This window comes from Meles meles, chromosome 5 (assembly GCF_922984935.1).
Source record: "Meles meles chromosome 5, mMelMel3.1 paternal haplotype, whole genome shotgun sequence".
Taxonomy (NCBI): domain Eukaryota; kingdom Metazoa; phylum Chordata; class Mammalia; order Carnivora; family Mustelidae; genus Meles; species Meles meles.
In genome coordinates, this window is record NC_060070.1 from 144,343,635 (window position 1) to 144,355,485 (window position 11,851).

Genomic DNA, 11,851 nt, shown 5'->3' on the forward strand with positions numbered 1-11,851 from the left:
GGTGATCCGCAGGGATGTTATAAATTTAACTATAATATGAGTCTTTCTTTTCCTTTCCGTATTGTCAGTCCTCTAAAAGACCTGGGATTTGGGGGCACCCGGGTGGCTCAGTCGTTAAACGTCAGCCTTTGGCTCAGGTCATGATCCCAGAGTCCTGGGATCCAGCGCCGCATGGGGCTCCCTGCTCAGAGGGAAGCCTGCTTCTTCCTCTCCCACTCCCCCACTTGTGTTTCCTCTCTGGCTGTGTCTCTCTCTCTGTGAAATAAATACATAAATTCTTAAAAAAAAATTAAAGGCCTGCGATTTGGAATGGGTGGTTAAGAAGATAGATGATCTAATTTATACACCAGCCTTCATTTCTTTGGACTTTGTGTTTGTGAAGCCATTATAAGAGTTTGGGAAAAAATATAAATGGTGTGGAAATAAAAGGTCAGGACCTTGGAGCAGAGGTGTGTGTCACTGTCCCCTTGGCTTTCTAACTAGCCTTTCTCAAACTTTTAGGGATTTCTTTCAAGGGTCCATCTCTCTTGGGGTCTGAGCACCTGTGAATCATAGGCTTCCCTTTTCTGATTTTATATGGCTCATCGGTCTCTAACCCCTATTCCCCAGAATTATTAGAAAAGAAAATATGTGTAAGGGTTCTCTTTTTGAATGAAAACCTGTAATAAGCATGGTTCTGATTGTTGCCTTTTCTGGACGAGAGGTTAATGGAGACAGTGTTTGCTGGAACATTTTTGACTTATTTCCCCTGATACTGAATTTGTAAAATTATTACCTTTAAAATTAAGCTCATTTCACACTACTCTTTGGGTCTGTTTGCCTCCTGTGTGGAAATTTCCAAGAATCATAAGCCTTAGGAGATTTAAAACTGGAATCCATCAGTTTAAAATTTGCAAAATACATTGGTTCAGAGAAAAAAGGGCTACTCTATTCCTCAAATAACATCACTTTTACATATGTTCCCTTAAAGATCACATTGTAAGACAAGAATGTGAGGTCTGTTATTGAATAGAAAAATGGAAAACCAAACAAGATTTGTAAACATTTGAATAGAATGACAGTTGGCTTACCCCCAACTCCATATTCCTTCCTATAGGCCACTTAGATGTGGTTGGTATAGTCTATAACTGACTATCATTTTATGGTCTGTGAAAACTTTTGATTTTGGATCTTCTGAGTCTTTTACAAATAACTCTAACTAGCATATGGTAGGAGAACAGAATATCCAAATTGGTAGCTAATCTGACTTCTTGGCTAAGCCACACCAGGCAGTGTTTGGTCCTTAAACTATTTGATTTCATCCTTGTTCTTTCAGTTCCCTCTAAAATTGTAGGAAGAAACCTCACTGCTTATTTCTCAGTCTCAGAAAGGACAAAATCCCATGAATTTCTTTTTTCCTTTTGCTTCTGTAGGTCCTTCAGGTCCAGTTTTCCTCCAAGATAATACCCCCAAATAGTTGTAGCAGGGACTTAAGATTTTTGCCTACTTTGAGTGCTGAAAGGTGAGAAGTATTCCAAAAGACTTGCCCATTTGGGTTAGTGAGAACATGTCCTGTCTGTTCATAAGGGTAGTGGTGTTCTCTTCTCCTAGTACCTACTTTGAGAAACATGGCAGAGCTGAGTGACCTCTTAGGCCTGGGTCCATTATGAAGACCAAGAGTAGAAATCACTGCCCTCAGTTGTACTAACCTTCCATAAATATTAGCCTATAAAAGAGAAGAAGGAAGGGAGGAAAGTCTAGGCTTGTACGAAAGACACATAGACCGTCACATTTGCTTTGTTTATGCTTTAGAAGTTCACCTGGACCCCTACCGAACGTGGTGTCCTGTCGCAGACTGTCAGACCGTGTGCCCTGTTGCCTCCGGTGACCCAGGACAGCCTGTGCAGGTGGAGTGCCCTTCTTGTCACCTGAAGTTCTGCTCCTGTTGCAAGGATGCTTGGCACGCAGAGGTCACCTGTAGGGACAGTCAGCCCGTTGTCCTGCCAACAGAGCACAGGTAAGAAAGGAGAAACGGTCTTTGTGATTATTCACCCCAAATAGGTCACTTGGGGAAGGAGTTCTCTTGTGATGGAATCCAGAGATGGGTTATTTCCCCCGCGGAACTTCCCTGAGAAGCGTCTCCGAAGTTGTTAACAAAGAGTAACCAACAAAGTCTTTCTAAGGGGATTTTAGGTATTTACCCCTGGAGACTCTCCCAGATACCGCTGAAATGAGGGTCTGAATGCATTTTGATTTTTCTTCAGGTCGGAAGGCCCACGGCCCACTGGTTTTCAATAGCAAGGCATGGCTTGGCCACAGCCGTTTGCTTAGAAGCCATGAGCACCTGCCATGGATTTCTTCCTGCTTGCAAAGCGATGCAGAAATTACTTTGTGACCTGACCGTGCGGCAGCTTGTGAGGTGTGCCAGTCCTACCAGAGAGAGCACAATAGAAGCAGCAGGCCTTCAGGGGCTCAATGCTCAACACCCAGGTCTTAGAGGAAAAGAACTACATCCCCTGTACATGGTGCCCTGCAAAGACGGTGCCAAAGTTCAGTCTCGGTGACAATGAGAAGCAGTTAAATCTGTACCTTTCAGTACAAAGCATTTTTACGGCAGCAGAAGGGCCCAGAGCGAGAGACCTTTGTGCACGATCCTTGGCTTTGCTGGAGGCTCTGGCTGTTCTGCATCAGCGAGAACAGAGGCACCGGTGTGCCCAGTCTAGTTGGCTGGCTCACCCCACACTCTCAGAGAGCGTGGAACCATTACTCAGGAACGGGAGTGCTACCTGGCTAGGATACTGTGCTTGAATCTGGGACCAGACCAAGAGGAAAACTAGACCTAGTGCCCGTAGCAGGCACACGCCTTCTTAGCCAGTACCCTCTGCACATGGCGGATAGGTCTGCGGGCATCATGGGACAAGGGGAAGATCCCAGAGCAGAGAGGGGTTGTGTTCTATTTTTAATTTTTATTTTTTAAGATGTTATTATTTAAAAAATAGAGAGGATGGCGGGGGATGGGGGAGTCGGAGGGAGAAGCAGACCCTCCACTGAGCAGAGAGCCAATGCGGGGCTTTATCCCCGGACTCTGGGATCATGACCCGAGCTGAAGGCAGATGCCCAACTGGCTGAGCCACCCGGCCACCCTGAGAAGTTGAGTTCTGACGTGGTCACTTGGTATCGGCGGGCCCTCATGGAAGTCATTCAGCCTCTATGAGTCTGTTTCTCTATTTGGGGGTAAAAAAAAGGTGGTGGGGGAAAGAATTAAAATAGTAAGTGTCCCCCTGCTGTCATACGGTTACTGCGAGTACCAAATCCGATCCTGGATCCAAGGACGCTTTGTGAACTTGATGTCTCCGTGAACCGGGGGCTGACTCTGAGGAATGCTAGCTAATGTGCTTCACAGTGCTGTGGCTCCCCTAACCGCACCCCTGTGTGTTCCACTTGTTTTCCGTGCCCCTTAAGGCTGTGAGCCTGCGCTGACCTAGGCGTCCGTTGGGAGCAAGTCTCTTTAATGAGACTGGGCGTTGGTTTTCAGGTATTGATTCTTGCATCCCGAGACCTGTTCCGTTTCTTTATGAGAACAGATCGCCAGGAACATTTGTCTACGCCGTGTCACGCCCAGAACTGGGTTTTCTGTTGTGCAGCGGATGCTTGTGCTTTGCTTTAGACAGTGTGTTTCATTCATTCAGGGAGTGAAATCCTAACTCGGCTTAGACAGTGTGTGCTCAGGGAGTGAAATCCTAACTCGGCCAAACAAGGAACCAAGTCAGGTGTGGAAAGTACAATTATAGCGTGACTCCTAGCCAAAGATACGTAAATTAAGGTTCTTTTTTGTTTTGAGTTATCCGAACGACTAATAATCTGTGTCCCTCCTATTTTTGCCCCCACCCTCTTCCATGGAAGTGAATTAAGCTCAGATGAGGGAGAGGCCACTAACCCCCATCAGGAGTCCTAGGAATTCAGCTGGTGCCCGTAAAGGGGAATCTAGAAGGGCTTTAGCGACCTGTTGAATTAATGACACTCGGCCCACTCTTCCCCAGCCCTGGTTAGCGGACATCCTTCTAGTTCTAGCAGCATTCTTGACTGCCCCCCCCCCAATAATTTCTCATCCATTTTGTTTCTAGGGCCCTCTTTGGGACAGACGCAGAAGCCCCCATCAAGCAGTGCCCCGTCTGTCGGGTTTACATCGAACGCAATGAGGGCTGTGCCCAGATGATGTGCAAGAATTGCAAACACACGTTTTGCTGGTACTGTCTCCAGAACCTGGACGTAAGTGTCACCTGGAAGCATCTTCTCCTGTGGTCTCTCTCTACGTCGTCTCTGTGTGCCCATCGGGATCCTCCAGGCTTTCCTTTTAAAATCTTGAGCCTTGGGCGCCTGGGTGGCTCAGTGGGTTAAGCCGCTGCCTTCAGCTCAGGTCATGATCTCAGGGTCCTGGGATCGAGTCCCGCATCGGGCTCTCTGCTCAGTGGATAGCCTGCTTCCCTTTCTCTCTGCCTGCCTCTCTTGTGATTTCTCTCTGTCAAATAAATAAATAAAATCTTTAAAAAAAAAATAAAATAAAATAAAATCTTGAGCCTGTGTTTATCCGGCAAGAGAAGGTTATTTTTCTTAAGGATTCTTTCTGATCCTGCTACTTAAATGTGTAGCAAATGTCCCTTTGAGTCCCTTCACTGTGTCAGCTTCGCTTTGAAGGCAAGCTTTCGTTTTAGGAACAGCTTCTGTGTTGGGGGCACTGTCTCCTCTTATCACGTAGCGAGCCGTCAGTGTATTCCTTTATTTTGCTGCTGTCACGAATACCACATACGTAGTGGCTTAAAACAGCAGAGATTTTTTTGTCTTTAGTTCTGTCTTCCGGAAATCTGACGTGGGTCTCACTGGACTAAAATCAATGTGTCCTCAGGGCTGCGTTCTTTTCTGGATTCCAGGGGAGAGTCCATTTCTTTGGGTTTTGTAGCTGCTAGAAGCTGCCCGCATTCATTGGCTTGCGGCCCCTTTCTCCACCTGGGAAGCCAGCCACATCACGTCTCTCTGACCCCTTCTTCCTTTGTCGTAGCTCCCTCTACCCACCGCTGCTCTGCCCTTAAGGACCCTCGGATGAGATTGGCCACATCTGGATGAAAGAGTGATTAGACTGGTCACATCTGGATGATACAGGCTGTTCTCCGCCATCTCACGCTTTTACTTTAATCACATGTGTAAAGTCCCTTTTTCCACGAAAGCCAACAAATTCTCAAATTCTAGGGAGTAGGCCACGGGCATCAGTAGGGGAGCATTTTTTCTGCCTACCGTAATTTGGTTCACTTCCTGTTTTTGAATTTAAAGAAGAAAGCCACTCAAATCAAGGGGATGTCTTAAATAAACATTCATTGGCACAACTGTGGTCTTGCTCTCATTTTGTTAGGGCTCCCTGTTCCCAGATAACGGGGTCTGCCTCTGTGATTCTTTCCCTCTCACCATTTGCGAAGCTCATCTGGCCCAGGTCAGGTGCAGCTCAGGCAGTCCTGAGCCGAGGCTTACGGTAACCTCCGAGGTAAAAGGTGGTGTGAAGGCCGGCTGAGCAGATCTCCCTTCAATTCTGGTGTTTCTTCTAGCACGTGAGTGCTACCCCAAATAAGAAGAGATAGTTCCTATTCTGGCAATCTGGACTAATGAAATACTTCCATACCAGAGTGAGCCCTCCGTCATTGTGGGTGGACATTCTTTTCTCAATTCTTCTTTTTTTTTTTTTTAAAACAAGATTTATTTATTTATTTTAGAGAGAGAATGAGAGCGAGCGAGCGCAAGATGGGGGAAGGGTAGGAGGAGAGAGAGAATCTCAAGCAGACTCCACACTGAGCATGGAGCCTGATGTGGGGCTCGGTCACATGACTTTGAGGTCACGGCCTGAGCCGGAATCAGGAGCCAGACGCCCAACCGCCTGAGCCATCCGGGTGCACCGCACGATTTTTCATTTTAGTTGCCTGGTTGGCTTCAGTCTGATAAGCGGCTCTGGTGACCCTTTAGTATCACATGGTTAGTGAGTCCGTGTGTGGCTATTATGGGATGCATGCTGGCTGCCATGGGCCTGATTTTTTTTTTTTTTTTTAAGATTTTTTTATTTATTTATTTGACAGAGATCACAAGTAGGCAGAGAGGCAGGCAGAGAGAGAGAGAGGAGGAAGCAGGCTCCCTGCCAAGCAGAGAGCCCGATGCGGGGCTCGATCCCAGGACCCTGGGATCATGACCTGAGCGAAAGGCAGAGGCTTTAACCCACTGAGCCACCCAGGTGCCCCCATGGGCCTGATTTTTAAATGAAAATTAGACAAGTTGTTTCAGATGATATCTGTGCAGAAGAATTTTAATTAGCCCAATCTTGGCATTTCAAGCAGAGGTATAAAGTAGAGGAAAGAAAACTGACATTTTAGGCTATGGAATCTTGGCAGGTTGAAAGAAGTTTATTTATTTATTTATTTATTTATTTATTTATTTATTTATTTTTGAGTTGATTCCATTGATCCTAACCCCTTGAATGTATGTGTGATATTTGAAACCCATTATGATTCCAAACGTGTGATACTCTGGGCAGGGTTTTCACTGACTGTATGCCCCTTGTGTTTTTATGAAAGAAAGACATCTTTTCTGTTTGCCTTCAGGTTTAACCAGAACATTAATTGGGTTCATATCCCAAGGAGGCTGAGCCCATGAGGTTCTTTTTTAAGAAGCAAGAATGTAAGGGAATAAAGATGTGTGCCAGATCTCCCCATCCTTTGGCTGAAATATGTTTGGGGTATGGTGTTGCAAGGAACACACTGTTCTGTTACTTGGACTGTTCCGGTGCTCGAGTTGAAATGGCACAGATGTTAAAAGGCTGCATACACAGCTTTCAAATACTGAAGCATCTTTTTCTGGTCATTGTTTTCTGAGACCTAATTTTCTTGGTTTTTGCCAGGGGCACTGGCTTGTTGGTAATGATGTTTTTCTCTCGACAAGTGTGCTGTGTCAGATGGTGGTGTTGATCTTTGTTTATAGGAAAGTTTCAGAGCCTGGGTCTGGGAGCAGGATGATTGTCCAAGAGCCAAGCCTGACACAGATGCCCAAACCGAGTGATTTTTTGAGTTTTGCTGGGGTGTTGAGTTTGCTCCTGCCTTGGTCCTCATCCCTGCTGGTTCAGAGGACCAAGTGTTCTTAATCTGCTCTGGGGACCTCAGAGACTTGTCCCTTTCCATTATCTCCTCTCTCTCCTGTGATTTCAATTTCTACTAACATCGCCATGTGCTCAGCTGTGTCCCACTTAAAAACGAGTTCCATTTTTCTCAAGCCTGCATGTCTCCCTTACTACCATTCTTTCCCTCTCTTGGCAGCCAAGCTCAAAACAGCATAATCGCCTCTCATCCTTAATACTTACCTCCAGTCCTTTGAAATGCACTTATCTTGCCACATTGTCACAGCCTTGACTGTGTTTTGCCAAGGCTTTGAGTACTGTCTTTTGGGTAAAACTCAATGGATGTTTCAGTCCTCCTTTTACCTAGAGCCTCCACTGCCTTTGACGGCTTGACCGCCTCTGCTTCAGTGATGACGTCTCTTCTGATTTCCCTTCTACTTTTCTGGCCACTTCTGTTTCCTTTCCAGGTGCTCTTTGACTCATTCTTTCTTTCTTTCTTTCTTTTTTTTTTTCTTAAGAGTGAGAGAGCAAGAAGGGGGAGGGGCAGAGGAAGAGGGAGAGAAAGAATCTTAAGCAGGCTCTGCATTGGGCATGGGGCTCTATCTCACAACTCCGGGATCATGACCTGAGCCAAACTCGAAAGTCAGATGCTTAACCAACTGAGCCACTTACATCCTCTTTGCCTGCCTGTCTGCAGTCTCTTCCTGGGTGATCTCATCTGCTTCTGTAGTTTTTCTCCACCCCACGTACGCTGATTCCCATCTTTTCCCCAGAATTCTCATCGGTGTAATCAGCTGCCTTTTGAACGGTACGGCTTGAGTTTAACTGTCCAAAGTGTGGCCATCATCTTCCCAACAAAGTTCATCTCTCTGTTGTCATTTCTCTCGACCAGGCTCCTGCCTTTGTCCGGGGGCTTTCCTCTCATCTGTGATTTCTTCTCCTTTTAACCCCATCCAGTTAGTAACCTTCCCAGGACCCCATGTCTATTTCCCATCTCAGCCGCTGGCATTTTTTCCCACATGCTCTCCACTCCCGATCTCCATTCTATGATTCTGTGTCACACCGGTGCTAGGGCCACCTTTCAAAGACGGTTGGTCAGGACTCTAATCCTTTCTAGACTAGTCTCCACGATTAGGATCTGTTTTCACTTGGTGATTTGTAAAAGTACTGAGACATATTCTAGAGATTATGGCCTTGGAATTCCCAGAGGCCACCATTTGTATTCTCTGAAAGGGCCTTTGCTTTCCACCACCGCCATCTGATGTGGTTAGTGTTTAGTCCTCTGTTCAAAAGGGCGTGTTTACTGAAACCTCTCTCTTTGTTTTTCAGAATGACATTTTCCTCAGACATTACGACAAAGGGCCATGCAGGAACAAGCTCGGCCACTCGAGAGCCTCAGTGATGTGGAACCGAACGCAGGTACCCTGACCTTTAAGGGAGCAGGAGCTGTATGGGACCCGGGATGGCTTAAAAAGCCCACCCAGTCCTCCTGCCCACCCTGTTCTCTGTTTACCCATCCCAGCCTGAGAGGTTCTGCAGAGCTCTGGGCCAGGGCCAGCAACTGCCTGAAGCTAATTCAGGAGCACGATCCCCTTGAGAGTAGGGCGAGGGGCAGGGCCCCAGAGTGGCCTAGTAATTAACAGTGACCTGCCGGATCCAGGCAGATATTCTCTCCTCTTGAAAAAAGGATAGAATGACTTTCCTAAAGCCCTGTAAGTCATATTTCTTATAAAAGGCAATTCTCTAAAATCCTGTGGGCCCCTGCTGAAGCTTTGATCCCTCTGCACACGCCATTGTGGGTTTCTCTGGAAGGTTCAGAGCGAGTCCTGGTTTATTTTTAATAGTGTTTGGTATTTATTAAAGATTACATTCCTTCTAAGGGCGTCAGTGTTAATAGCCTAGGAATCATGATTAGCATCCCTAGGAGGCTATCAAGGAGACGCGGGTAGGGAGAGCGCCAACAATTTGGGGTGACACAGAGTCTGTGCCAGAGCTCAGGTTAGCGTCCGGTTTCTTCCTCTCACCTCGGATCTAGTCCTTGCTGCCTCCCTGGCTCATATCTGGTTCAGATCATGCAGGACACTGGCTGAAAGGTCCCATAACTGTGACTGTTTCATATGCCTGAGGTGGTGTCTTCGTTCAGGCTGCTAGAATAAATTACCATAAAACTGGGTGGTTTGAAAAATAGACATGTATTTATCCCAGTTCTGGAGATAAGAAGCCCGAGTTGAAGGTTCCAGAATGGTTGGGTTCTGGCAAGGACCCTCTTCCTGGTCTGCAGGTGGTCTTCTTCTCACCGTGTCCTCACATGGTGCCGAGCCGGGGGAGAGGAAGCAAGCGCTCTGATAATCTCTTTTTATAAGGGCACTAATCCCGCGGTGAGGGCTCCACACTCCAGTCCTAATTACCTCCCAACGGCCTTCATTTCCAAATACCATTATATTGGACATTAAGGTTTCAACATGGGAATTTTTGCAGGGTGGGGGAGGGTACTAACATTCCGTCTGTAGTGGATGGTTCAGTACACATCTGGGAAGACTGAAGCGCTGAAGTAGGCTTTTCTTCTGAATTTCCAGGTGGTGGGGATCCTGGTGGGACTGGGCATCATTGCCCTGGTGACTTCACCCTTGCTGCTCCTGGCTTCCCCGTGTATAATCTGCTGCGTCTGCAAGTCCTGTCGGGGCAAGAAGAAAAAGCACGACCCCTCCACGACCTAAAGGTCTCCACCCTTGTGCACGTGCCATGGACGTCCGGGGTTATAATGAGAAGCACGGAGATAAAGCCCCACTTAGTGAACTTGCCCCCTCCTTGCCAAGCTTTGGAAGTGCCTCTGTGTCCAGACTTTGAACTTGCCTGCCTGCCTTTGGCATCAGAAAAGGCCAAGCCTGTCTGAAGAGAAGGACCCGGGTTCTGCAGTCTCGGCCGGCATCTATGGAGCATGTCGGGAAGCTTTAGGGCTGCGGAGAAGGAGCAAACCCACCGTCACTTTATCCTCCGCAGGATCCCACTGGACTGTTCAACTTCCAGCCAAATTCGAGGAGCCCGAGTGAACGTTCAGTATCATCAGTGTATTGTCGTGGTTGGCAACGCACATCGTAACTCATCAACTAGAGTCTGTTCTGTGTTGATTTGACCCCCATGAGAAATATGGGAGAAACCCGGCCCCCCGTAGGAGGGAAAGGATAACACTGTTTAAGGGGAGGTTGTCGTAAGCACGGAGCATCAGGAGTGGGTCTTTGGTTCTGCCTCCGCGAGCTCCCGGGGGTGCTGTTCCCGGCATTCCCACAGTGACCTGGCAGAAACACAATAGGTTTCTTCCCGTGTGATGTCCGCTTCAAGCAGGAGAAACTGCTGTGCAGAGGGAGTTGTCCCTTCCAAGCGAAGGGGTTGCGGCCACTGAAACAGTGTGGTCTGATCCAGTAGCTCTCCCTTGGCCAGTGCACCTTGGTGAAGGCAATCAACTGTCCTCCTACAGCCAGTAGCGGTGGTCTCCAGGACTGGTTTATAGCAATACGGTTCAAGTGGCCGAGAATCAAGTGTACCCTTCATCATAGGTAACACAGGCCTTTCCTCAGCTCTGTGTTCATGCACCCCACGCAGTTAGAGTTGGCCCTGAAAGTACACACCAAGATTGCGTATCCAAGTCCACGTGTACACCAGTCCGATAAGTTGCTGCCTACCTAGAATTTCCATCCGTTGGGCATGCGTGAGTCTCTCCAGTGGTACACAGAATATAAATGTTTCCTCGAAGCCATTCTGTCTTTCCTTCTGGGACAAATGTGATTTATTATAAGTCAACCTGAAGGGTTTGTTCTTTTGCATATTATATATGTAAATTTTGGTTGCAAGTTCATAACTCACCCAATGGTATAGACTCATAAACCTAACTCTTCTGAAACAACACCTAGTTCGATGTCATGCCATCTCAGTTTTGTAAAAACACCGATAATCAGGTTGCTTACATCTTCTCAGACACAGCTCAGAGCCACTCTCTTCTCCACAGTTTCGTATTGCTCTTCCAGCATCTGGTAGGGCAATCCAGATACTTCCTGTGTGTACAAGGAAAAAAACAAACAAACAAAAAAAATGCAAGAAATAAAATGTAAATGCTTTTTGTATCATAAATGCTTTGGGTTGGTATCGCCTTATGGCAACTTCTTTTTCCTGTTATCAGATTTTTGAATACACGGGTTTTGAAAAGATAATAACCTTTTCTCCATTGACAGGATTACCTAATTGCCCTTAGCAACGTAGGCTGGTGCTTCATGAGAATATGTAAGATGCTCTAGAGAGCTCTCCTTGAAGCTAGCGACACCTCCACGAGGGACTGTCAGAACCCATCGTACTTCCCCAAGGTAACTGGGTAACTAGTTATTAAATTGCTGCTATCTTGGACCTATTATTAAAGAACAATGCTTTGCCGATGTAATGGAATGTATCCTGAGTGGGGGTGTGTATATTTAAGGAACTTTAGTTCACAGCGTACATATCGATACCTGATTTGTGTGTAGTACATCTCTCAGTCGTGTACATTTTTATTTACCATTTGTATAAAACATAGATGAGAACTCTGGGAAAACTTTTGAATGGCAACCTACCAAAAACATTTTTAATCATTTTTTGGAAATGTCTCAATATTAAGTGTCTTTATTTTCCTTTGAAACTCAGAACGCTTCAGGAGTACCCTCTTCTATCAATGTATTTCATATTAGTAGAAAGACAAGTGTA

The 11,851-nt window shown here is 46.5% G+C and overlaps 1 protein-coding gene across 1 annotated transcript in view; it reads left to right on the forward strand.

Moving 5' to 3' along the window:
- RNF144B (ring finger protein 144B) overlaps positions 1–11,224 on the forward strand; it is a 79,996-nt gene extending 68,772 nt beyond the window's left edge. The window contains exons 5-8 of the mRNA XM_046006448.1: positions 1,792–1,996; positions 4,104–4,248; positions 8,453–8,542; positions 9,700–11,224. Of these exons, the coding sequence (XP_045862404.1) occupies positions 1,792–1,996; positions 4,104–4,248; positions 8,453–8,542; positions 9,700–9,840 (581 nt within the window). The 3' untranslated portion in view covers positions 9,841–11,224. The remainder of the gene's footprint in view (positions 1–1,791; positions 1,997–4,103; positions 4,249–8,452; positions 8,543–9,699) is intronic.
- The last annotated feature ends 627 nt before the right edge of the window (positions 11,225–11,851 follow it).